The sequence below is a fragment of the Pundamilia nyererei genome, unplaced genomic scaffold, assembly GCF_000239375.1.
Source record: "Pundamilia nyererei isolate P.nyererei 1_Seehausen unplaced genomic scaffold, PunNye1.0 scaffold00134, whole genome shotgun sequence".
Taxonomy (NCBI): domain Eukaryota; kingdom Metazoa; phylum Chordata; class Actinopteri; order Cichliformes; family Cichlidae; genus Pundamilia; species Pundamilia nyererei.
In genome coordinates, this window is record NW_005187535.1 from 1,102,585 (window position 1) to 1,128,811 (window position 26,227).

The following is a 26,227-nucleotide window of genomic DNA, read 5'->3' on the forward strand; positions in this document are numbered from 1 at the left end:
GACTCTTACTGAGAAATTGAGGATGCTGGATGCTTCTCCAGGCATTTTCCTGAAATTTGATCATTCATAAATTATAATTTTGCTTATCAATTGACCTGAAATAACAGAAAAATGCACAGACTTACAAGCAAACATGTCCGTGTGGAGCCACAGTGGGGCCCAGTACCAGCATGACGTGTGGGGTACAGATGACTGTGACTTGCTGACACAAAGCAGAGAGGGTGTCCAAGTGGGGTTCACTGTAGGCTTGCAGCATGCCCTATGAAGCATGTGCCACCACCAGCTGCTATGAAGTTTTGAGCAAAATGTCTCTAAAAATAAAAGTCAGCTGCTCTGACATTCGATAGGGGCTGCCACAGCAGGTAGTGCCACTTATTTGATTCAGCCATTTTTCCAGCTGATACTATACCTAACAAAACACCCCTTGTTTTTTCAAGGGGAACTGGGGATCTTCTACTCGTTAGGCAAATGTGTAAACCACTTGACTATGGAGCCACTCGCTTAAACAAGCCTGCAAACAAGCAAACAAACGTAAAGAAAAACCTAAACCCTATCAAAACAAGTTAGCCTGTTTTAGGAAATTAAATATGGCTTTATAACGTTAACTTCTAGAGTTCTATATATCACTATATACATATTACTGAGGTTTTACATCAGTCACCTTTACTAAGCCTCATATTTCTATTTCTATGGTTTAATCTTTCAAAGTTACACATCCCTGCAGTGCTTCTTTGTTATGAATAATATCCAAGCTCACAGTTAGCAGGTGTGGGTGAACTGTGGAAGTGTATGGGTAAGAAACACCAATATTTCTCCCATACAGGCTCCAAGTGGGTGTCCCACAGCTGCCCTAAAAACACTATATGGGAGGCCAAAGAGGATTTTCTGTGGGCATGCCCACTTTTGTTTGCTCACAGCAAACTCTCATGGGTACCCACTAAAAAAGCAAAACTACCATGGGATATCATGGGGCCATATAGGGGATCTCAAAAGACAAAACTGTGTAAGTGCTCCCACTTGGGGCATGCATGGGACAGGCTATTCTCACATAGCCGCATGTTCTCCCACAGCTACCCCAGTGCAGACATATTTGCTGGATTATTGCCTTAGCGCTATGTGGACCAACTGTACTTACTTGCATAATCACTCTTTAATGGCCTATTTTGAAGCGGGAAAAAACTTGTTGTAGCAATCTTAAAGCATACCCTTGACAATTTTTTTACTCTAAATTGGACGACTGTTTGTAAAATGAGTACTGTGTGGTCTAACATAACATATGAAATTAGACACTAAAACCATAAACTCATCCAGAATGTCTTTTCTCAGACGATAAATCAAGTGAGAAGTAGATTTTTCTCTTAGACTCTTATAGAATCAACTAAAGGCCCCCTTCTGTCAATACGAAAGAATGCCAAGTTTAACGGACTTCCCCAATGGCTTTACTCCAGACACAGAGGCTACATCTGTCTCATATCTGGTCTATGCTCTGGTGTTATAAAATACAAACTGTCGGTTTCCTTTCTGACTTTCTGCGTCACCTTTTCCTTCTCTGCAGGTATAGCCTCCTATCAATGCATGTCGTCTCCAGTGGGCTGGAACTCCAGAGGCCCTGACCTTTCCAACTGCACCTCTCCCTGGGTCAGCCAAATTGCACAGAAGGTTAGTCACACACGCACACACACAACCACAAATGCACACGCATGCTGTGCAAATGCCCTAAAGCTAGTCAGCAAGCAGCTCTCTCTTAAATGTCAAAATATTTGACATTCTAAACACCCCCGCCTCACTCCAGATTAAGAGTGGAGAGAATGCAGCCAACATCGCCGGGGAGTTGGTCAACCTGACCCGGGGGCGGATCTATGCCGGTGATGTCAGCATGTCCGTCAAGCTAATTGAACAGCTGCTCGAGATACTGGACGCTCAGCTCCAGGCCTTGAGACCAGCCAATAAAGAGTCAGCAGCACGCAATTACAACAAGGTAAATTGTTGCTGTTGTCAGTGTGGATGTGTGCTTGACCTTTCCTGGAAATGAACAGAAATGTCAACGATGACGATTCTAAAAGATATCTAACAGATGTTTTTCTGCTTTTTTTTTAGCTGCAGAAGAGAGAACGCACATGCAAAGCTTATGTTCAGGTAAGATAGATGGATAGACAGCTAGCTAGCCAGCTAGCTAGACTGATAGATGTAACTGTCTCTCCCCTCTTGTTTTTCAGGCCGTTGTTCAGACAGTTGACAACTTGCTTGGTCCTGAAGCTCTTGTGTCCTGGGCTGATATGAGCAATGCTGACCAGTCACGCTCTGCGTCACTGCTATTAGATGCAGTAGAAAAAGGAGCGTTTCTCTTGGCTAATAACCTTTATGAAGCACGTTTCAGTGACAGGGCACCAAATGTTGGTACGCTGACTTTTTCGTCAGTTTTCTTGTCATATTCTCCTCAAACTAGCAGCTCATCCAGACTTGTGTGTACCTCTGGTCCTCTTATGCACAGATCTGGAGGTGTACGTGTTAAATACAGAGGCGGACATACAGGACCTGAAGTTCCCTAACACTTACGACAGCGACAGCATCCTACAGATATCAGCACTGGCCCTGCAACAGTACAGCAACAACGGTATGTGGCACATAGGAGAAACTGATCACTGTTAGTTCAGGCAGGGCACATCCTCAAGCTCTGCTGCAATCAGGCAGATCAGCTGATCTCAGTGCCAAGCCGCATGAGCTAATGGCTAAGCTGATACTTGTTTACTGAATCTTTAGGCTGCCTATAGCTTCTGCACACATATAAACCTCTTTGCTGTGTTAGCAGTGCCTGCCCTGTTCTATACACGGGGACCTGGTGCTGCACTCCCATAACAGAGCCATAGCACCAAATATAAGAGCACTGCAGAAGGAAATATTAATCTTATTTTCACAGCAGTAGTTGTGACAAAGATATTTATTACAAACAGATTTCTTCTTAAATTATAGTTATAAAACCATGGCTAAGACTGATTGTTTGGAGAATTAATACTAGCTTTTCTCAGATAGTAAGATTTCAGACATATCATTATTCCAGATCAATTATTTCATGCTATTTTCTATTGTTTTTTCTCCAGGCCAGGTGAAATTAGTCCTTTCCCTCTACAAGAACCTGGGCTCCTTCCTGACAACTCAGAACTCGACCCTGCGGCTTGGACTGGGGCTGGGCCAGAGCTCAGAGGTCAGGCACAAGAGCCTGGTGGTGAACTCTCATGTCATCTCTGCATCTGTGCACAGAGGATCCAGCAGAGTGTATCTCACCGAGCCAGTGATCTTCACTCTTAGGCACCTGCAGGTCTCTTAACTCTGTTCAGCGTAAAAGTCACATTGAAATGAACAAATTTGTAACACTTTGCATAATTGCTGTGTCGAACATACTGTTTATTGATGCCTTTGTTTCCTCAGCTGGATAACCACTTTGGTCCCAATTGCTCTTTTTGGAACGCATCAGGGGTTTCTGGGAATGGCAGGTGGTCTACACAGGGCTGCCGCCTGTTACACACAAACAACACACACACTACTTGCGCCTGCAACCATCTGTCCAGCTATGCTGTCCTCATGACATACCAGCAACCTGCTGTAAGTAACACACGCTGACACATAGCAGCATTTAATTCGTGGAAGCTACTGTTCGCCATATTGCCATTGTGCCTTTGCACCGTTTGAGCACAGAATGTATTTTCAATATGTTTAATTTGGCAACTATTATGCCAGTATGGACGTACCACTGAAAACAGTCAAGTTTTTTCTTGTAATTTTACATGCATTTGCTTGTGTGGTCAGACTAAGATCTTAAAAGTCAGATTTTGAGATGAACAGCTGACAGACTTTAAAGTTGAATAAAAAAAAAACTTGTTCCATCCTCACCCACCAGGAACTTGTCGATTCCTCCCGCCCGCCACGGCGCCCATTTGTGGTTGCACAGTTGGAGTTCACCCCTGCTGTTCTCTCTGAAATGTTGTTTAAAAATCAAGTGCAAAGTGGGTGATAATTTGGATTTGTGGCTGTAAAAGAGAGAGTGATACATGTAGCAGAATATTTTTTCTGCCATGAAATTAAATTTTGTGTTGTCAGTAAGATGCTCACTCTGTTTGGTATGATTGCATTCCTTTAAATAAATGTTATGTGGAACAAGGATAGAAACACAGCAGTTTTCAGCACGTGATATGCCCACAAACAAATGGGCATCAAGATAAATATCTATGAATGTCTTACACTTTCTTTCATGTCTGCTTTTCTTTGTCAGTTCGGAGCTGGTGTGGAAGAGCTTTTTGTCTATGTGGTTTCCTGGGTTGGCGTCTCGGTAGCATTGGTGTGCTTGGCGACCTGCCTTACCACACTGTGCTGCCAGGGGGCGCCCTGGCATACAGACCACAGCACCATTCACTGTAACCTGTGGGCTAACCTGCTCATCACTGAAGTTCTTTTCCTTGTTGGTGCCAACAAGACTCAGTACACTGTTAGTGTTTTATTTCTTTTTATGATGATAATGGACTAGAAAACAATAGAATTTTAAAGAAGTGCGTCTTGATCTAGATAATAATTTTAAAAGCTTGACATAATAACTCAATAGTAATAAATCACTTTTTGGCTGCCTCCTGGTTTTTCAGGTTCTCTGCTCCATCACCGCCGGCCTGCTGCACTTTTCGCTGCTCTCTGTGTTTTGTTGGTTGTGTCTGGAAGGAGTGGAACTGTACCTGCTCCAGCGGGAGGTGTTCGAGGGGCGGAACTCCAGGAGGAAGTATTTCTACCTGTGTGGATACTCTGTTCCTGGGCTGGTGGTGGCCGTGTCCGCAGCCATCGACTTTAGAGGCTACGGCTCGAAAACTGCGTAAGATGACTGGTCTGTGGGTGTGTTTGCTGTGTGTGGCTTTGACTCCACATTCTTGGAAGCTTGCATGGGGACAGTTACTCCGTTGTTGTGTCATCTCCTGCTTATTAATTTGTTTTTCTTAAGATTCCTATTTTCCTGTAATTCGTTGTTTTGTTTGTATATATTTGCAGATGCTGGCTACGCACAGACAATTACTTCATCTGGAGTTTCCTCGGACCTGTTGCTGTCATCATTACGGTGAGATTTCATCTCGTGTTAGAAATGCCAACCGTTTCCTGTTTGACTGTGTCATAGCCTCATGATCAGTAATTTTGTTTTAATGAGCATATATTTGACTGTGTTTGATCTTCCTCTTTTGCCATCAGTTAAACCTCATTGTGTTGGTGATGACCTTACATAAGATGCACAGCACCGCTGCTTTGAAGCCAGACTCCAGTCGCCATGACAACCTGAGGTTAGTAAGAGTCTCTCGTGCCGAATTATTATGTGTCATTGTGCAAAGCATGAATTGATAACTGCCGAATGAGGCAAGACAGATAAAAATAAATTGTGAGTCCGTTTTATTAAACATCTTTCGAGTGCATTTGTTATTATTAATGTTGAATGAAATTTCATTAATATCATTTAATAAAGGTAAGAGAACTGAAAGAAGAAGTGCAGCAACTGTAGCCTTTAAAAACCCGAATTAAATGCACTGCAGCAGTCTTGAATAGCAGCATGACCTATGTAGACTCTGCGTCCTTTTGAGTGAGTAAAGGTCAGACCTTAGCATTGCTGCAAAAATGACAAATAGAGGGAAGAAAAAGCATTCATTCAACAAAAGAGAAAAAGTCAGCGAGTGTGTATGTGAGTAATGTCGAGCATGTTCAAGGTAGTGCAGCCCACATCTGTCACAGCTTTCTTTCACAGTTCCTGTTGCTGATGGGGGCTGTCAGGTACATTTGGCTTTACAAACCTCAGTGCTGTTACATGCTCCTTCCTCCTCTTTGTGTTAATAATTTAGCTGCCCTGTGAAATAGAGGCACAGTTGAATTTTATTCATTTTCAACGTGAGGCAAGTGAAAACCTATGTTTTAAATTGCTCATCAGAAAAGTAAAATATGTCTTTGCTTTGGTGTCTGCAGGGCATGGGCAGTTGGCTCCCTGACACTGCTCTTCCTGCAGAGCGTCACTTGGTCTTCAGGCCTCATGTTCCTATCTGCTCCATCTCTCCTCCTGGCTTACCTCTTCTCGTCCCTCAACACTGCCCAGGCTCTTCTTATCAGCATACTGCACTGCAGCCTCGCCAGGAAGGTCAGTGTCAGTGAGCATGAATCATTAAATAACTGCAGGTGTCTGTCAGTGGCATAATTTATTTGAAGAAAGCCATCTTCTACATGACTAAATAATGTTTTAGGGTCAGAAGGATTATGGCCGTTGCCTGCGTCTTTCGCAGTGCTGTGCAACTTCCTCGTCCAGCTCTCCAGACTCGGTTAAGGGTGCCGCCCTTAGATCCAACAGCCGCTACACCAGCAGCCAGAGTCGCAGGGCCACGGCTAACAGACAGGTATGCTGAAGCGCTCTGTGCCTCTTAGTCTCCTTCTTTGTGTCTGAGCCAGGTTTGAACTTCTGTAATATGTCTGTTTCAGAGTCGTATCAGAAGGATGTGGAATGACACCGTTCGCAGGCAGACTGAGTCGTCTTTCATTGCAGCGGATGTTAATAATACACCTACTCTTAACCGAGGTACAAGAGTTTATAGCTCAGATATGCTGGCTCTGCAGACAAAGAATGTGCCATTTATTTTCTCCCTCTTTATCATCAGCTGCTTTGGGGAACCATTTTCTTACTAACCAAGTGCTGCAGACTCATGCTGGAGCCTCTCCATATGACACAGTGCTGGCCCAGGGATATAATCAACCCTTTACCTCCACAGGTACATCCTAATACAGTTCTCTATACTCCCTGCTTCTCTGGCTATTCTTTTCTTCTCTTATTATTATCTTTTACCATTCTCTTATTTATGTATATGCACAAAACCCTGCAAAGCTCTAGGCTATGCTGAATACTGAGTGACTGTTAGACCACTATTATATACAGTAGCCATTTATACAAGCAAAAATTTTGTTTGTTTAGCTTTTAATAGCCTAAAGCTTTTGCACAGTACAGTGTTGTCTGTTTTTTGTACAGTATGGATGCTTGGATTTGTTTGAGTTTGTTTAATTCTGCTTTAGTTGTTCGACTTGAAATAATTGTTTCTTTTTTGATACTTTTCCTCTCTGTCTTTCTGTCTTAACATGGACCAGTAGGAACCTTCAGAAACAAGCAGAGTATGAGCTCTTCCCTCTTGTGCTCACTTGAATCATTGAGCGCCACTCCCTTGTGCACTGTGCTTCAATTCATAGACTATCTGTGAAATGTTTGCACACAGTCACAATGCACAGACCATAAAGACATAAAGCACATTTCTCCATGTGGCTACATAACCAAACATTTCATTCAGAAATATTAATATCCAAAACACTCTCAGCAGGAACACCAAACGCTGCCCATTCATTCATTTGGTCATTCATATATATTTAATGCTAAAGTTCTTATGGGTTCCTTGGCTTTTTGTGACTGGCATTTTCTTTTTTCTCCTAACAGAGGGTGGCGTTTCACAAAGCCAGGAGTCTTGTGGGCTGGACAGTGTGTGTCTCAATGGAGGCTACACCCCCAACACCTTCACCCTGCACGGTTTAGGGACGACTCCTGGGTCCCGAGCTGGAGTAGTGGGCAGCACTGACCTTCTGAGGGACGGAGGAGTTGGAATGGGAGGGGACGACATCTCCCCGGGGCTCCTGACACCGCACGGGGGAGCAGATCTGAGCGGTGGTGCTGGGATGCGTCGTAATCTGTCCGATGCAGCAGCACTAGAGAAGATGATTATTTCAGAGCTGGTACAGAGCAACCTGAGGCCTTCAGTTGCCATGCCTGTTCCTCCTGAGCGCTACGGCAGCTTGGCGAGGCCGCACCACCACGACAGGCCGGCTCTCACTCACACTGCCACGTTAACGCGACACGCACAGCCGCCACAAGAGGGATGGGCTACCTCCTTGCAGCCAAGCACACGGCATAACGCACAAGAGGGCTGGTCACAAACAAGGCACCTCACACAAGACACTGAGACACATTCCACGACACGTGGACAAGATCATACCACAACGCCTCGCTTACAAGACGGCTGGTCACACGCACGCATTTCTGGGGATTCTGAGTCCCGTGAACTGCTTAAAGATGGGGACCGCTCACAGCTGCAAGGTACTCTGGGACGCCGTGGGCTTCAGGAAAGACAGCAAGCGCGTCCCCCCGATGTACAAGCACGACCTTATTCCACTCTCAGCCGCACGCCTGGTACGCTGTCCCGTCACCGCAGCACTGCAGAGTCAAGTGGAGGGACGGACAGAGACAGGGAGAAAGAAAGAGAGCGAGACCGGGATCGTTATCGGGACAGGCCCCTCCCACCTCCTCCTCCACCTCCACCACAGGACTCAGAGCCCCTGTACAAGGCCCTGGAGGAGCCACTGCTGATGAAACAGAGGGAGGCAGGTGTAGAGACATGGAGAGGCGGCCAGGACAGAGAGAAGGATGAGACGTTTCTATTAAAAAGAGATGGAATGATGGATGATTGGAGGAGTGGAGGAGAGATGGGGAGAGATGAATCTTTTACCTCTCAGAAGAGAGATGGAGAGATGGACAAATGGAGAGGCGCGATTGACAGAGGGAGGGAGGAGTCTCATATGCTGGAGAGGAGAGATGGAAGGATGGAGGTGTGGCGAGGAGCGGAGACAGAGCGGGAAGAGACTTTTATAACTCAAAAGAAAGATTTTGGGATGGATGGATGGAGAGGTGGAATAGAGAGAGAGAAAGACGAATCCCTATTTTTAAAGGACAGAGATGGTTGGAGAGCAGGGATCGAACGAGAAAGCGAGAAACAGAAGGACAGAGTGCTTGACGTGTGGAGAGGAGGGATGGATGTAGACAGGGAGGAATCCTTCCTGTTTGAGAGCAAAGATGGAGGTCCAGATGGGAGGAAAAGAGGGAAAGACAGAGGGTCTCTTCGGTATGGTGAGCGAGAAGATTCTGACAGCTTCTCTCTGCCCTTGACCCCAGATCTCGACCTTGATGCTGACTCTTCACCTATCTACGCCCGAGATTCAAACCCCTCCCCTCTCTACCCTGGAGACCGCCGCTCACCGCCGCTTAGTATCTTCCCCCGAAGCTCTCCGCCGACAAATATATTCGCTCCACGAGAAAGTAACTCCCCTCCCAACAACCTCTATTCCCGCCATTCCCCGCAGGTGTACAGCCGGAGCAGCTCCCCTCCTCGCTTCTACACCCGCAACTCCCCCCCGACCCTCTCGTACCCAGACAGCAGCCCCGAAGGTCCAGAAGAAGTCAGCCCCACAGGTCAGCCTCAGCGGCCATCTCTGGAGCTGCCGTACAGCCTCGGGCGACCCCCGCTGGGCCCTCGGCCTAACCACCTCCAGACCTTCTACCAGCCACCACCGATGGCATCCAATGGAGAGGCAGGGTACACGCCAGAGCCCTCCTCTGAAGGAGATGATGGACAGATGCAGCGGGTGACGAGCCTGTGACTAGGGCGGTGGTGATTGGGGCATAGAAATCAGGGAGGAGGAGGAAGATGGTGATAATAACAACACATAATGACGATCAAACTGATGGAAACGATTATGATTATGTTAATGAAAAGGTTAATGATGATGGATGATTAACAGTGATGCCTATGAAAGTGATGGCTCCTCCCTGCTTCTATCTCCCGATCACCACGAGACTTCCCCCCTTTCCATGTTTTGTTACTTTTGTATGACTGTGATCCATTGATAACTCTTCCTCCTATTCCCCTCTCTCTTCTCTCTTTCCCTAAACCCTGCTGTGTCTTCCCATCTCATCGGTGCTTATCCTTATTGGCCTGTCGTCTAAGTTTCTATTGCTTCATCGGCTGGGTGTTGCCCCTCCCTGTAGCAAGCAAGCAGTGTGTCAAAGAAGCACTTGTGTGTTGCCAAAAAATCTTTTCAAAGAACATGTGCATGACTTTATAGTGGCTTTACAAGGCTACATACTGTAGGAGGAAGTGCTGAAGTGTGCGTGACGTACGAGTGTGCGCATAGCTTGATGAGCACGGGTGTGCGCAAGGGAGTGTTTGTGTGTATGCGTGTCTGAGAGAGGAAGCGAGAGAAAGGGTGTGTGTATATACATCATTCTTGTATAATTAATGTATCACAGTGAAGCATTTTATCTATACCAACTGGAGGGCCTCTTAAACACATCCCCTCCTACTGATTTTGAACTCTTGACCAATCCTATTTCACATCAAGACCAAAACCTCTGCGCCCCGACCTGCCACTGACTGTAGGTGATGGAACTTTTGACTGCAGAGCCAGAGATCATGTAAAACCTCAGAACTTTTCTGCAACTCCCCCCGAGATCCTTGTACATATCGCCTCAAGTGTTCTGATTGTCTTGTATTGCTATTGAAGTTCAAGTAAACGTGAAAAAAAAGGTTCCTGTTTGTGTTTCTGTTCGTGCATGTGTAAATGTAAATGTGTCAACTTGCAGATGAGTTAGAGCTGTCTATTACTGCAGCCAGAATGATTTAAAAAAAAAAATTACAGTTCAATCAGACCACTGGCTTATTACACCAACAGAACATTGTTAGAGTTTGTAGTCTAGACTCTGAGCTCATCTAACCCAGCAGATATGGTACATATAGGAATTGGGGAATGATGAGTAAACATGCCCCCTGGACTCTACAGGTGAATGCTGAGGCAGTGGAGAGGTCGACACAGCAGGAAGCAATTCAGTGCAGCCGCCTCATTGACAGATCAGAGGGAGAGATGGAAAATTCTGCAGCTTTAATAGACCAACAAGTTGGGAGGGTGTGCTTGGTATGTGATGTGAGGAGAGTGAGAAATGTTAGTGTCTAAGAAGCAATGTAGTCTAAGGTGACTGCCATTGGTGTTTTAAATTAATATGTTATTTTATAGGGAAATATTGAACCTTAATGCATCGATCTTACATCTAATTAAGATATTACATGCAAAGCAACAAATTCGAATGATAAGAGAGATTTCCCCAAAATAGACAGTAATGAGAATGAGCTCAAAGTCAATCCCGTTGCAAAATTTAAATGCTTTGGACACATCCATGCATTAATAATAGTGCAATGTCATTCTGTCAGGAACTATTTAGCGGCACAGTGATTGCTTTTAATTTTGATATTTTAAAGAAAAGTTGATAACACTTTTACATTTCCCTAAATAAGGTTTTGGATTCTCCCAAAGATGACGAGTATAAGAAGAGAAGTGTGATGAAATGAATTCAATACTAAATGAGCTGCAGTTGCATGGGTTCATCACAAAAACATATAGACAAAAAAGCAGTCCATATAATAAATGTGAATGATGCTGTTTGCTTTCTTGTGCTATCTGCTTAAAGCTCCACTAATCAATATTTCTGGATTAGCCCCGAAACAGATCAAATGACACAGTGTAATGTAAAGTGTTGCTTGTTATGACAAAACAGCAGAGAATTATCGCCCACTTTCCAGCTCATTTGCACAGTGCTAATTGAACATCTTTGGCTCATTGTTTTGATTTTTACAGCTAATAACTCTACTGTTTTGATCCGGGTTCTCTTTAATCTTGTTTCAGTCGCAGCAGGCTGCTGTTTTAGGCAAGCTTTGATAAATCTGCCACCTGGCCAGCACCAAACAGCAGGAAGACAAAGTTAGTGACTTTCTGAAAAATTAGAAACTTACCCGTGGAGTCTGGGGAGACCAAATCAAAGCGAAAAGAGAAAAAATGTTGGAATTCTCAGGTGGACAGAGACGCTTTAGTCCAAATGAGAGATGACATGCTCTCTGTCTGCTTATGTAAACATGTGAAAGCTGTTTTACACGCTTGCAGTAGTGCCCCCAAGTGGTCAAACCCTTTAATTACATACATTACAATGAAATTTAAACAACTAAAAAAAAACTTTTATTTTTAATGATCTGTTATCTACAAGCATGCATAACTTCATAATGTCTGAGAACTAGTGGCATCCATCCTCTTCCATAAACGAAGATCCTGTTAGGAGTCCTCTCACTTACATAACACAGAGATGGACGGATGCATCCAATGAAAACACCCGATGCAAACCTTTTAAATGAATTGCTTTTTTGCTATTTGTGCTTTCCTTCAACAACATTCAGTGGGTGGATAAATAAACTACACAAAATAATTAACTTTTGTATGAAATATTTTACATGCTACATACTAAGTCATTGTAGAGTGCTAATTATTAACACTATCATGGACATAAAAAAGTGCTTTTACAGTTTTTGAATTGTAAAAAAAAACTATATATTTACAAGTGATATGTGGAGTGATAGTGATTCTGCGTTCAGTCTTGTTTGTAGTCTCATCTCACAGGTAAGTGTTACATGTGAAGCTAATGTCAGTTTCAAGGACAAAATGTTGACTGCTTGCTTTGACAGTATTTCATAAGGTCTGCTTTCCTTTTCTCCCCTCACTCTGTCAAAATACTGAGGTTTGTAGTTTGATTTCACAGGAAATGGTCTTGCATTCTTCAGATCTCTTGTCTGTCCAAATCAGTCTTCAGGCAGCAGGTGGATGCAGGTGGATGCAGGCAGATGCAGCGGTAAGTGGGAATGAGGTTTAGCAAACAGTATGGTGGGGTGACAGGGGGCTGTCAGGGGTCTCGGTCGGAGAGAGATCTGAACTGGAGCTTTTAAACATAGCCGAGATGTGGAAGGCCTGGGAGAAATATAAACACATGCCCAACTTGAGGATTAAGCAGACTTTGACATGTGGACACGCATTGATGCACAAAGACAAGCAGGCAAGTTATACTGACCACCCAGTAGGCAGTGAGAGCTCCCTGTATGTAGCCTGTTAATACATCAGACGGGTGGTGCCTGTAGTCTGAGATACGGGTCAGGCCTGTGTAGATTGCCAGCATAATCAAGAAAAACTGCAGCATGGGTCTCAGCAGCCGAGCTCCACGCCACGTCAGCCGTGCCTGCAGGTAAAACTATATCACAGAAACAAAAACAATATTAAATGCGCTGAGCAATACATTACAGATACAAGACGTTTACAAGTGAAGAGATAATTGTGGCTAAAGCTACGGATTACAGTGGGGAGGGGGAACAAAAGTTCTCTCTTTGTGTTGACGGTCAGGGAATTACAGCTTCCACCAGAAGGTAAGGGCTATGGTGGATGGTGATTGGATAAGTGGTTTCTGAGATGGGTTAAGATATGTTTTTGTTTTTTTGTGAGAGAGGTTTCATAAATGTGAGTGGTGTGGTAATGACAAATATATTTAATTTTGATACTACAAATGATTAAACATTGCATATGAAGGTTATAGGCGGTTATAGAATCTGAAGCATCTTTGAGAGTACTCAACACCTGTTTCTGGACTTATCAGTTATGGATAGTTAATTCAATTCAATTCAATTTTATTTATATAGCTCCAGTCCACAATACCTCAAAGTGCTTTATATCGTACATAAAGGGTAAAGACCCTGCAATATTAGAAAGAAATCCCGAAATGGCAGAAACATGGCAAAAGACTATTCATAGATATTCATAAAGATATATATTTATAATGTAAGCATTCATCAACTACTACCTTTGTATGCATTACTTTCTTGAGTCTTGGTGACCAAGTTCAACATTTTATCTATAATATTTTGCTAGCATTTGTGTTTGAACTCTTGATGAACAATTTAACTGTTAGCCATATTTTAGCTAAATAATGAGTAATAATTTTATTCATAAGATTAACTAGCTATTTAAAGTGTTTATCCGTTATGCTTAGGCAGCATTTGGTTTACTATTAGTTAACAGTGTCAACGAGCTAATGATGTACTTCTGTGTAGGTTTCCTCACCAGCTTTAATCATTTATGCATTCATCTTTTTCTCTACTGCTTAGTCTTACTTAAGTTTACTGTTCAGACTTGTATGGGTGCAGTTCTTTAATTTATTGGTTATTTCATTTTTTTGATTTAGTTGAGCTCTGTTAGCTGAAAACTTAGATACTAAAGAAATACCACCGGTGATACTTGTGCCCCTTCTTGGGAACATGGCTGGGAATTACTCTCTTAAGGCACTTTATAACCATTTTAACTTGACTTTTTATCCATCTCCCCTCTTTTTCACCAGTGCACTGTTAAAGCTTTCACGATAACTTTCAATACAACAGGAGGCAAATAATCTTGTTATTGTTTAATGGTAAATTAACAGTTAAGTGTTGTTTTATGGACACACGAGCAGCAAAAATTATTCTGAAATTATTCCTGATCTACTGTCACAGGTGTGTCACAGCCAACGCGCCACTCACATCATAAAACACCCGATATTGTGACGAGAGACTGTTGTGAGTCGGCTCTCATTGTCATCTAACAAAGTGGCTTCCACTTTTGGCACCCTAGTGTTCATTTGCTCAGAGAGATGCATGAAAATCACATTAAATTATCAACCCCCCACTCCCACCAAAAAAGGTACCATAGAAAGTCAAAAAAAGACAAAGTCAGGACAAAGAAAAGACTGAAAGTGCACAACTGTGCCTTCAGTTCCACTTATGAATTAGTCAGTGAGTTCCTAAGTTTAAAAAAGATTTTTTTTTTTTAATTATGAATAATAATTTCCCTCTTAAAATAAAGTGGTGCTAGTGACACTGTGAGAGAACAAAGTTGGGTAGCTAAAGATCCAGATGTGTGCTCCTGAAGTAATAGATGTCGCAATGACCCCTCTGTGCTTTAGTCACTGAAAGCTGTGAAACACTGTTTTATATAACAGCAGCAACAGCAGTAAAAGTGATTCCTGTGCATCTGTTTCACTTTAAAGCGGGTAAACCCTCCTTAAAATGCTGTTGTAAGCTGAAAACTTTACAGTTTGTTGACTCAGACTTTGTCTAAGCCAGGTCCAAATCTTCCCACCAAAGGTTAATAGTGAAATACGCTCTCTTTGCATGTGATATAAATATGTAAAGTTCTATAGGACACTATAGAACATTTAAGATCAATCATGAACAATCATGTTATTTTTTCTTTACGCTGAGCTTGTTAGCTGTAAAAATACTTGAATTTCTGCTGATGCACCATTTACGTCTGCATAAAAATGAGTACACATATTCACACACACACACACTCTTGTACAATAGAGCAGCACAGTGAGACGAGGTCACACTCCTCCCAAAGCAGAACAAAGCAGTCTCTGTTTGTGCCGTATCTCCCTCCATTCCCTCATCTCTTATTCTCTCGCTCTTTGATGCTAACTGGACTGGGGATGAGTCCCTGTTTCATTCATTCTCTCTCAGCATTTTACAGAGTGATGGTAATTGGAAATTGGAGAGACAGTCAATTTTCTTTGCCAGTATGAATGTGTGGTGTGTGGGAGAGAAAAAGAGACAGAGATAGAGGAAGAGAAACATTTTTGAAAAAGTGACTAATAAATAGAGATACTCACAGCTAAGTAGAGCATTGTGAACATTGCAAAAGAAGCATGGCCCGAGAAAAAGGACTTCCTGAAAAAGTGGAGAAGTATTTAGAATTGCAAATTTCAATACGACATTAAAAGCACAAATTCATGAATGCAGACACACACCTGGCTTCCTCCTCTAACTGGTGGTCAGGCTGGCGACAAGTCACTGTTTCAATGTAGGTCCCAGGTGTGCAGTTGAGTGATGCATAGGTAATGCCGCACACTGACAGGAAGTGCGGTCGCAGCCGTCCCACGCTGAGCTTGGCCATGTTGGTCAGTGATTGGCCAACACAACATCCAAACAGGAAGCACCCCAGCTCCTTGTACAGGCACGAAACGTATACGTTCCTCACAAAGGCCTTCGAGCTGACACCGTGGAAACGCACCCGATAACACTCGCCGAGGGCGATCTAGATTCAGATGCAACAGAGAATCGCAAGATTACATGTTGTTGTACAATAAATGACAATGGGGTGACTGATACGACAGGAATGATGAAGATGATGAATACTCACAGTGAGGCCGGTGATGATGATGCCACCTGTGATGAGTAATTCATCTGGTATGGCTTCTCTGTGCAGGTAAGGATACGTGATGCTGGGATCCCCACAAATGAAGCCTCTTCTGTAAGGACTCAGTGCCTTTAGCTCACATGCAAATAAAGGGATGGAAGCTGAGTGGGAGGAAGAAAAGGGAGAAAAATAGAATTAGACCAAAATTAAGTATTTTAAATCCCCAGTTTCCCTCTGGGTGAAAGTATTCTTTGAAAGTGATACATGGGAGGAGAAAAGAGGAGTAAGTTCTCATCTCAGGTTAACCAAGAAGAGACATTGTTAATGATAGACAAAAATAATATAATCAAAACATAAATTTAAAGCTACATAGAAGACAGATGAATAGGGATTTTGAGAAAGGAAAAAAGTTTGGGAAAGTAAGACGGTTACAGAAAAAAGGAAATCCAACTTTTTCTTTGGAGAACAACCATTAGGAATGTCGGGGTCGTAACACTCCTCCACTGGGACCAAAGAAACTCAGAGAACAGCCAAAAGCTCCAGTTTCCTTACTGAATAAAAGCTGAATCCACTGAGAGTGGAAGAGCGGAACAAGGCAGCGCTCAGTAAAAGACCCAGTTTGGCTGCGCATGTGTGTATTTGTGTCTAAGTGTATGCATTTCTGTTGATGAGGAGAGAAAGGGGGGGTTGTTTGTGACTCCAGTTGAGCTCTTCCCAACAAAACAAAGCGTAAAAGCGCCAATAGACCCGAGCCAGAACCAGCCTCACACTGTCTCTGTTTGTCTCTCATGTCCTCTCTCCTTCTCTGCCTCCTGTTTGCATGCCTGCACGCACACACAGAAAAGACAAGGGTGGGGAACAGACATCAAAACAGACAAAGAAAGAGAGAAACAGAGACTTCTCGCAGGGCCTCCACCCTTCTGCACAGATCCAATCTGTTGTTAATACAGGCTACTTCTCTGTCCAGCTTGCTCCAGTCAGCCAGCATTACATAACCCCTCTCCCACCACCAATACCACTATGAGCTAGGGTCAACAAGTAGAGTCGTGATCATGTATGTGTACACACACATGTGATAGTCATGGATCGTACATTATTTATTGAATTCCCCCTGGCCTGACTCTACCCTGAGAACTGTATGTTGTCATGGAAACTGCACAATTCCCTGGGCAATGCACAAACCAGCTGGCACAAAGAGCTGAAGAGCAGCAGAAAAAGAGGGGTGGCATGTAGATGAAAGGGGCGAAAACGAACTTTCTGTCTCTTTTACTTTTCTGGTTTCCTCCTTTTTTCACCTTTTTATATTTGCTGCTTTTTTTTTGAAGACTCTAAGCGCGATCATCACGTTTATAAGTGCCCAAATACCCACTGATTTCTTGACCGAAAGGGATGAAAACAAAGTGGAACAGCACTTAATATGGGCGACGTGATCTTATTGAAAGCAATAACAAGTGCACGGGATTTTGTCGCTGATGAACAAATTCCTCAATGACTCGAGACTGTAGGAGAACATATGGATTTAAACAAACAACAAATGACTGGCTTTGATAATACCCATATTTCTTGAATTATTTGGAAGAATTTAACAGAATTGTGCAAAAACATCCACAAACCCTTTTCGAGACAACAGAATGTTATTAGCTGATTTTTCAGCTATAAAAACATTCACGAGAAAACAAGTTTCTTACGTTGTAGCCTACAGTTAAAAAAATACAGAGACCCATTCAGCATATGGGTTAGTGTAGTTTGTACTAATGCACACTGGCACAAGTGTAGTTGTAATTAATGAAAAAAAAACTGCACGGAAGTCCAGTAACACAATGAACACAGGGCTGTATCAGCTTATAACACAGGGTTAAATGTTGAAGTATGTGATGCTGCGGAATACATGGCCTTGTACAAGGCAATGCAGACCCCTCAATAAGCAATATAGTGTTATGTTAAACACTGACAAATCCAATTAGCTAGGCCTTCTTACCAAGAAAGAGGCAGAGCAGGTCTAAGCCGACCAGAAGTTTTCTTTTGGATAAAGCCGGTCCGGTTATCTCTATGAGTTTCTTCCCAGTGCCGTTCTCCATCCCCAGGCCGCTCTTGTTTTCCGTCAGTTTAAGCTGGAGGTCCGCGCTGGAGACGGGCACACCGGCGCTCTGCGGGGCAAACGTATCCAACATGACGATTAGCTGCGAATTGTAGGTCGGTTGTAGATCTTACTGGCATCAGAAACTTGGGAGCGCCCTTTGGCTACTCATGTGCAGATCTCCAGGGAGAGTGAAAGTAAATCCAAAAGTTCCCGGAGTATTTAATATGCTACCTGGAGCGCGTGGTGACGTGTTTCTTCGCTGTCAAAGTGGAGAAATGTTTTACTCATGTTGGTGTCAGTCTGCAGGGCTCGTTCAGACTCGCTGAAGTGCCTCCGTCAGCTTAAAGATATGCGTGGTTTGCGAAACTAGTTGATAAAATCTCTCACTCTCTCTTCCTGTCAGCTCATCGAACATTAGGGAAAACAGGGAGGGAAAAATCCGCAAGTCCTAATTAGAGGCAGCACATCAGATATGTGTCACGGTGTGACGGTGGTTATTGCATGGATGCAATCTGGAAGATATTTCTCCATCACTACTACTGTATGACTTATCGCCTACAAAAATGCAGGTGATGGGGGATTGGGAAGAAATCAAAAGTAGACTAAATAAAACTTCTGATCACTTTAAAAAAACACTGAGATTCGAAGTATTTTTAAGTAATTTAGCCCACAGTTAAAAAAAATACAAATATTTGCCATTGATCTGGACATATTTTACTTTTTGAGTCTGATTACTTTAGTACTTTTTAAATGTAATTTTTACATAGTTGTTTGAAAAACACATCGTGTTTTTTTTTCATCGTGGTTTATTGACCCCTTCAAATATATCATAAGTAAGAATAATCCTCAACTGAAATCTATAGGCGAATTCTACAAGATGGTGGTAGAAGTAACAAGTGGAGCAAAAGATGTTAACAGTATTTTGAGTTCATACAATCTTAACAAGACTGAATTTTCTTTTCTTTTCTTTTCTTTTCTTTTCTTTTCTTTTCTTTTCTTTTCTTTTCTTTTCTTTTCTTTTCTTTTCTTTTCCAATACAGCTTAAACTCTCAGGCAAGCCTTCTTGAGCTCTTCTTTTGGATGCTGGTATACTCTTTTCTCTGTCAAGATGATCCTACTGCTTCAAGGATGTTGAGTTCCAGGTTATGAGGAGAGCAGTCCACGACTAACAGTGAGTCATCATATGTTTTTCTTTCCAGCTATGCTTTTCTAGCATTGGCATTATCTTTCTTCTATTGAGGGACACGAGTGCCCAAAAGAAATAAATTAACACATTATTAAATAAATGTGCAATTAATTATTTTGCATTTGTAATAAACAGTTTATTTAATATTTAAATTAAATGTACTGATATTTAATTAATTGCTTGTTACAGATTTTTATTCATTAAAAACACACTTAGTTAATTATTTCATGATGTATATATTTAATTAATTTTGGCCCTCCACGTTCTCCACATCTCTTCCATACATATTGTGGATGATTTCAGCCATAAATTTCAAATTTGGATTAATAGCTCTATTTGACTCATTCACTGTGGTTTTTGTGAAATTTGGCATACCCTATTCTTTTCTTCCTGTTTCCTTTCCTTAACGTACGTAGCTTCTTGACATTCACCCTTCCGCTGAGGTCAAATTTTTGAGGCTTTCAGTGAACAGAATGGCTCAACTGAAGGGCCAGATGGAACTTTCAGTTCCCGTGTCAGGTCTTTGCTATGCTAATAATTTCCTTGTAACTAAAACCAATTCTGAAGTATGATCTCACTATTTCATCTACACATGGCATTTTGTAGAGGCTACAGCAGCCGTGACAGTTTGCCTTGAAACAGCTGTAATCTCCATATTTGGACTTTTTTTCCCCCTCAAAATAGTATTTTAACTTTTTGCACTTATCCTCAAAAATGATCAATAATATATATTTTGTTCTTCCTAATATGTCCCTAATACTATCCTAATAACTACCCTAATAACACCCTAATTCAATACCCTGTTGTACACAACAATATTAAGTTTATATTTTATACTGTGGGCCTGTGTTAAGCGGCTAAAGAAACAAAACAAAAAGCATTCCTTTAAAAATGGTCAGGTTTGTGCCTGAACTATAAATGAGTGAAAAAGTAACCAATGTCCAAAGAAAAATTTAGAAAGACCTTCAGAAAGTTTGGAGAACGATGACTGAAAACCAATTTAAAACATTACAAGTAAGTACTTTATAAAGATGTGGTTCTTGTGTCAGTGACAAATAATAGTAAAGTTCAGCTTTTGGAAAATACCCACAGTGGTTTGATGCCAATGTGTGAAAGAACTGTGGTAACTGGAACATGCAGTTCCATGCAACGTGAAACTACAGAGCCAGCAACCAGTTATTTTAGCTTAAGTTAGGCATGAAGACTGGAAACAGCTGATAACGTCTATACTGGATACAGTCTATATGACAAAAGGGAGCACAGTCTATCTACCAGCAATGCTATATACTGGGAGAAATTGACCCAAGCTGGTGTGCTGTCACACTCACGGGAAGAACCACAAACAATGTAAGTGAGCCAAACACAGTGATTGGAACATGGGCAAGAAGTGGGTTATATTATTATTATTGTGGGCAGAAAACCCTTTTGGTCCATGTTCCTCTGGGAAGTGAAGGGACATGTGCTATGGTGCGGCTGGGAGCTCCACTCATACTCATCGGAAACCAGGTAAAAGCCATTCCACAACGCAACACACGTACTTTAACAGCCAAACGTAAAAGACACATTTTGTCAAAAAAGAGTGACCCAGGGTACCCATGCGTACGACCCCAGACTGAACTCTCCTACCTGGATTGACTCCATAGGGGTGCCCAGGGGAGTTCCGAACGAGTATAAACTAGCAGACCAAGTAGCTTCAGGATTTGAAAGTATATTCATCTGGGTAACGCCTAATAAGAATGTTGATCGCATTAACTATGTTCATTACAATGTGCTGAGACTCTCTAACCGTACCAGGGATGCCATGGAAGGGTTCGCAGAACAATTGGGTCCGACCTCGTTGATGGGAGTGCAAAATCGAATGGCCCTTGACATGTTGTTGGCGGAGAAAGGGGGCGTCTGTGCCATGTTTGGAGACACGTGCTGCACCTTTATCCCCAATAATACTGCTCCAGATGGCTCGGTAACCCGAGCTCTGGAGAGCCTGAAAACTCTGTCTAAAACCATGCATGAGCACTCAGGTATCGACAACCCGCTGGAGAGCTGGATGTCATCCGTGTTTGGCCAATGGAAGGGTTTGGCTATGTCGGTTATGCTTTCAATTGCTACATTTTTAGGGATACTGGTCACCTGTGGTTTTTGTCTCATTCCTTGTGCCAGAGCATTGTTGGTAAAGGTAATAACAAGGGCTGTGGACCCCGGAGCGGTTGTTCCGATGTCCATAATGCCACTGATTTCTTTCAAAATGTCAAATAAGGGAATGTGGAGATACAGAAATTATTTTACTGCTAGAATATGACCTGCATTATTAACATTGGATTAATAATATATCCTACAGCCTTGATATTGCATTAAAGATGTTTATTAAAGCTATGGCCATCACCTTAACCTTTTTATTACAGGTGCAGCTATGATTATTTTACACACATTGCATGTTTGTGCTCATTTAGTGTTGATGCTCAGTCTATTAAAGAAGGTTTTAAGCTTTGTGGAGCGCTATGTCTTCACAATCTATTGTGTAGGTGACTTGGAGCATAGAAGGATAGACAGCAAACACGCTTACAACACACATATAATCCAGAAGCCTGCCAGGCCAAAGGCCCGAAATTCATTTAGCTTCTAACTGCATTTCAGTTTACTTAGTAACAGATGACAGAAGACCAGTTAAGAAAAGGACAAGCCCTTAGAGACCATCTAGACTTGAAATGTATTGCCATGTATGGAAGATGTTATAGAAAAAAGAACTTCTGTGTCTGTTTTTAGCCATCTAAGATGTACCTTTTACTGTAATCGATGTATTTGATCTGTAATCGACGCAAGAAGGGGCGTTAACCCTGATGTTATATAACTATTGCCAAATGTATTTTTAGCAGGAGATGGTGTGCTGATGTGATGCTGTATACTTCTCCTCCTGCGTGTGTTTTAATAAACTCATTGTTTGATTGCACTCTCCTGGGCCTCCGTTGGTTTGTTTCATTTCTCAACATTTTCGAACTCGTGACATTTTGTTCATTTATGCCTTTGTTTTTGTGTATCGACATCAGCAGCACCACTTTCCTAAAAGTAAGCAAACCAACGTGTACACTGAAAAATATCAGCACAACAAAAAGTGACCCTATTTACAATGACAGAAACAAAAAGTCCCAGTTGTATGTTTTCTTTTAGAAACTTTGTGGTGGTTGACTCCTGAACGAACCAAGGAGGGGAATAACCAAAAAGGCACCAAAGATATTTTTTAAAAAAAACTATTTTTGCCTCGTCTTACAAGAGACGAGTGCAATTAAAGACTTTACATTTTGCTGTACCTTTTTCAAGTTTTCATACACTTTAAATGTACTTATAAATTGACATTTTTTAGATGACCTGGTGCGATAAGCTTGATTTTTTAATATGTTGCATTTATTTTCATTACGTGGGACATGGAAAACAAAAGCTTGCTCACAGTAGAAGGAAATAAAACACAACAACTTTACGAGTCGTTTTATCCTCACAAGTAGTGTTACAATGTATAAAAAATGTTCTTTTCTTTTTTAAATTAAGAGTAAATTAAGAAATTGGTGATTAACTTATTTTGTTAAGTGAAACTGCAGCACAACATTCAAGATAAACAGTTGTCAGCAGTAGGTGGCAGCAAAACCCCTATCAGTGGATGCTCTACTCTAGCAATTATCCTGGGGTTTAGCCATTTTTGTTTTTGTTTTCATACATGGAGGAAGATAGAAAGATAGCATGATCCTGACTGTGAAGTGAAAACACAGAGAGCTACTTCCCTGTGAGAAAACCCAGCACATCATAACGTTTGTTTGTTTTTTTGGTCAATTAGGTGAAGTGGGGCCACATGTAATCCTGACCACAGAAAATCCAGGACGAAATGTGCGTGGGTGTGTATTTGTGCAAGGTTGTACGTTTAGCAGTTGTTTACTTTATCTGAGGCATTTAACAGTGACATAGTTCCTCTTTTACCTTCCTCCGACATTTCGTCACTTTCCGTAAGGAAGCTCGAGCGTCATTTTGTAAAATGATTTTATTCTCATACATTACAAGGCCTCTATGCAACTTCCTCTTAACAAAGGTCTCTGAAATCTTTTAAAACAACACGCAAGGTGAACAGATGTAGATCATAAATTCAGATAAACTAAATACCACACACACACACACACACACACAGATGCTGTTCGTTTTTAACAAGCTCAATCTTTTTCAAAACAGCTGGGAAACTCTTGAGGAATTTGTCTGTGCTGCCTTATTTTTAATAGTTTGCTTATTTGTATATTTGTGGTTAGTTTCATTGAGGAACAGAAGACATGGGTTTGCCCTGGTGGAGCATATGACCTTCTACAAATGCTCGTAATGCTAAATTTCTTATTTTCTCTGTTTCAGACTGACTTCCTCATCTCGGTCACCCACACAGCAAGAATCCCCACATTTTTCCCATTACCGTGTCATGCTTCTCAGTTGTCATTCCTCATGATATTTTAATTAAGTACTTTTTTGTTTTTGTCTTCCCCAAAGTTTAAGGTTAGATAGCGTCACAAAGGCCATGACATTATCTAATGTTACTAAATAAAAAGCAATGGAAGATGTAAAACTTACCTGTGTATTATAATGTAAAAAACATTTTTATTGGGCTTTGCATGAATGCAGCAATAAAGGTTTTTGGACATCACTTAAACTTTCGAAAAAATCCCCCAAAAACTCAACAGAGAAGAAACTAAGAAAAACTTTGAGACAGATCAGCTGAAAATCTAATTTGAGAGAAACTGAGCTGAAAGTTTTGGCAGAACTAACCTGTAGTCAGTCAACATAAATAGTAATACTGGCCCTCCTGTCAGGTCTGTACTGGAATGGTTCAACCCTGTGAGGTGAAAGTGCACATTTTGGAGAATTAATAGCCCGCAGACACAGTTTATCTACAAAATATAGCAGATAAACTGTGGCTTTCAGAACATCCTTACTTCTATCTGGCATACATTTAACAAGATGATTGACACAATAGCATCACACAGCTGCTTCAGATTTGTCCGCCGCACATCCATCATGCAAATCTTTTAATCTAGTGTGGAAGCAATTACAGTGAACTTACTATCATATTGGAATATTCACTTTGAGATGACCTGAGCTTTGAGACATGGCCCTTCACCCTGCTGGAAGGAGCAATCACATGATGGGTAAAGTGTGATCATGAGGGAAGACATATGGTCAGCAACAATACTCAGGTGGAATTTAAGCAATTCTCAGTAGTTATTAAAGAGCCCAAAGTGTGCCAGTAAGCAATCCCCTGCACAACCAACAACACCACCAGCCCAAAATTTTTGATGCAAAGGAAGCTCGATCCAAGTTTTTATGGTGCTTTCAGCAAATTTTGACCATACCATCCAAATGTTGCAACTGACATCGTGGGTCATCAGACCTAGCAACAGTTTTCCAGTCTTCAGTCGCCCCACTTTTTTGAGCGTTTACAAACTGATTAATAATAAGTGGATGTTTGAGCTGCTATCATATGTATACATATATGGAATGAACAGCTCAACTGTAGGTATGCAAATTTATTGAGCAAATCACAGTGAGTTTTGTACAGTGCATACAAAATATGTAAAAGAAAAATTGGGAGTTGAAAATTTGTAATCACTATAGACTCAATATAAACTATTGAGTTCCATGCTCTGTTTTAAACTTGTCTGTAGCCAACAAAATATCTTGTAAATCAGGGCCCTATAGGAGACATAAAAGTAGAAGTATTGGAACTTAAAAATCATTCAAATAAATAAAAAGTGGCAATATTTCTCTACCACAAGTTGTTCACTAGTTTTCTCCTTAACAACACTAAAAGGCTAAGCAATGATGTCAGAGATGAAGAAACAAACACAGGAACTAAACACGACGCACAGGCACGTAAATGTGTTTTATTGTATTCAAAATAAGTTTGTAAGTACACGACAGCAGAGCAATAATGTTTTTAAATGTTATTCTTACTAACCCATAACCTCTTTTGAATTCACGCGATCTAAAAAGAACAAAATACAGCACAAACATTACCCTCTGTGTGAACAATACACCACCTTTTTGGTTTCTATGATAAAGCTATATATATATTTAAATATTTTTTTGTATACATTAGTGCCAGAATTTGCACTGTGTTTGTTTTCTAAGTGGTAGCCACTTCCTTTTACCCATGACTTCTTGTTCAGGAACAGCCACAAACATTCCCTTAACATGATCCAAAAATAGTATTAGAGTGCCATTACCATAAATCCCAATATACACTATGCTGACTCTACAGATCATCACCTGATGCTAGAGGAAGAGTCTTCACTAGTTATTCACCATCAATTACACAATAGACTGTAATGCCTGTGATCAGTCCAGTTAGTTCTTTTACAGTAACCCCCCCCCCCCCCCGCATGTATTCATATCTGCATTTAATTATTACTAGTTTTTTTACAAGTTTTTTAAAAATGTGTAAGTCACTTTTACACCGGTGATAATAAATAAATAGAAACATAAACAAATGGCTGCCCATGTGTTTTTATTACTGGATTATTGCTACCTTGACTTCCCTGTCTTGCAGCTTTTTTTTATGCTGCACTATCCAGCAGAAAATTTCACTGTAAACTATCAAATAGTTGTTGATATATTTTAGTCTGGACCAACATCTAACTTCAGCATGACTATTTATATGAATGTGAATAAAGTGTTTATGTAGTATACAGATAGCAAAAAGCCCTTTCTCAAATGTGTGTGGATAGCGATGTCGGCGTAGACTCTATTGCAAGAGGATCAGTGAAATGAGCACTCGTGAGGTAAGGAAAGGACAAAAAAGTAATTAATTGATAAGTTTATATTTAACATCTCATTGTAAATGTCACGTCTGTGCAGAAAGCAGCACAAGCATGTTCTGTTTGTTTCAACTTGAAATGTCAGTCACAAGTTATTAGCTACTTCTATAGCTAATAACGTCACTTTTGTGTTAATGGTTAGTTTTTATAACAACTGCATAAACTGGAAGACAGACATGTCAAACATGTTGAAAAACTGAAGCATCCTGTAAGTAAGTTAATGCATAT

General features: G+C 41.4%; 2 protein-coding genes across 6 annotated transcripts in view; one reads left to right on the top strand and one right to left on the bottom strand.

The window, feature by feature from the left end:
• Positions 1 to 10,397, top strand: part of LOC102194771 (latrophilin-1) — a 26,749-nt gene extending 16,352 nt beyond the window's left edge. For 2 of the 5 annotated variants that reach the window (XM_005743668.1, XM_005743670.1), the window contains 17 exons: positions 1,556 to 1,659; positions 1,793 to 1,978; positions 2,098 to 2,136; positions 2,217 to 2,397; positions 2,492 to 2,614; positions 3,099 to 3,316; positions 3,427 to 3,600; positions 4,268 to 4,480; positions 4,632 to 4,852; positions 5,026 to 5,092; positions 5,221 to 5,309; positions 5,980 to 6,148; positions 6,252 to 6,401; positions 6,484 to 6,580; positions 6,660 to 6,770; positions 7,141 to 7,164; positions 7,481 to 10,397. In XM_005743668.1, the coding sequence (XP_005743725.1) occupies positions 1,556 to 1,659; positions 1,793 to 1,978; positions 2,098 to 2,136; positions 2,217 to 2,397; positions 2,492 to 2,614; positions 3,099 to 3,316; positions 3,427 to 3,600; positions 4,268 to 4,480; positions 4,632 to 4,852; positions 5,026 to 5,092; positions 5,221 to 5,309; positions 5,980 to 6,148; positions 6,252 to 6,401; positions 6,484 to 6,580; positions 6,660 to 6,770; positions 7,141 to 7,164; positions 7,481 to 9,471 (4,157 nt within the window). In that variant the 3' untranslated portion in view covers positions 9,472 to 10,397. The remainder of the gene's footprint in view (positions 1 to 1,555; positions 1,660 to 1,792; positions 1,979 to 2,097; positions 2,137 to 2,216; positions 2,398 to 2,491; positions 2,615 to 3,098; positions 3,317 to 3,426; positions 3,601 to 4,267; positions 4,481 to 4,631; positions 4,853 to 5,025; positions 5,093 to 5,220; positions 5,310 to 5,979; positions 6,149 to 6,251; positions 6,402 to 6,483; positions 6,581 to 6,659; positions 6,771 to 7,140; positions 7,165 to 7,480) is intronic. The other 3 variants (XM_005743669.1, XM_005743672.1, XM_005743671.2) reach the window with 3 other exon arrangements.
• Positions 10,398 to 11,821: 1,424 nt separating this feature from the next.
• On the bottom strand, positions 11,822 to 18,384 carry LOC102195809 (lipid phosphate phosphohydrolase 3-like). The gene is made up of 7 exons (XM_005743673.1): positions 18,212 to 18,384; positions 17,879 to 18,047; positions 15,904 to 16,061; positions 15,512 to 15,798; positions 15,374 to 15,431; positions 12,755 to 12,931; positions 11,822 to 12,654 (listed from the first exon to the last, which is right to left on the bottom strand). Exons 1-7 carry the CDS (start codon positions 18,266 to 18,268, stop codon positions 12,556 to 12,558), a joined length of 1,005 nt encoding a protein of 334 aa, XP_005743730.1. The 5' UTR covers positions 18,269 to 18,384; the 3' UTR covers positions 11,822 to 12,555.
• Positions 18,385 to 26,227: the final 7,843 nt, after the last annotated feature.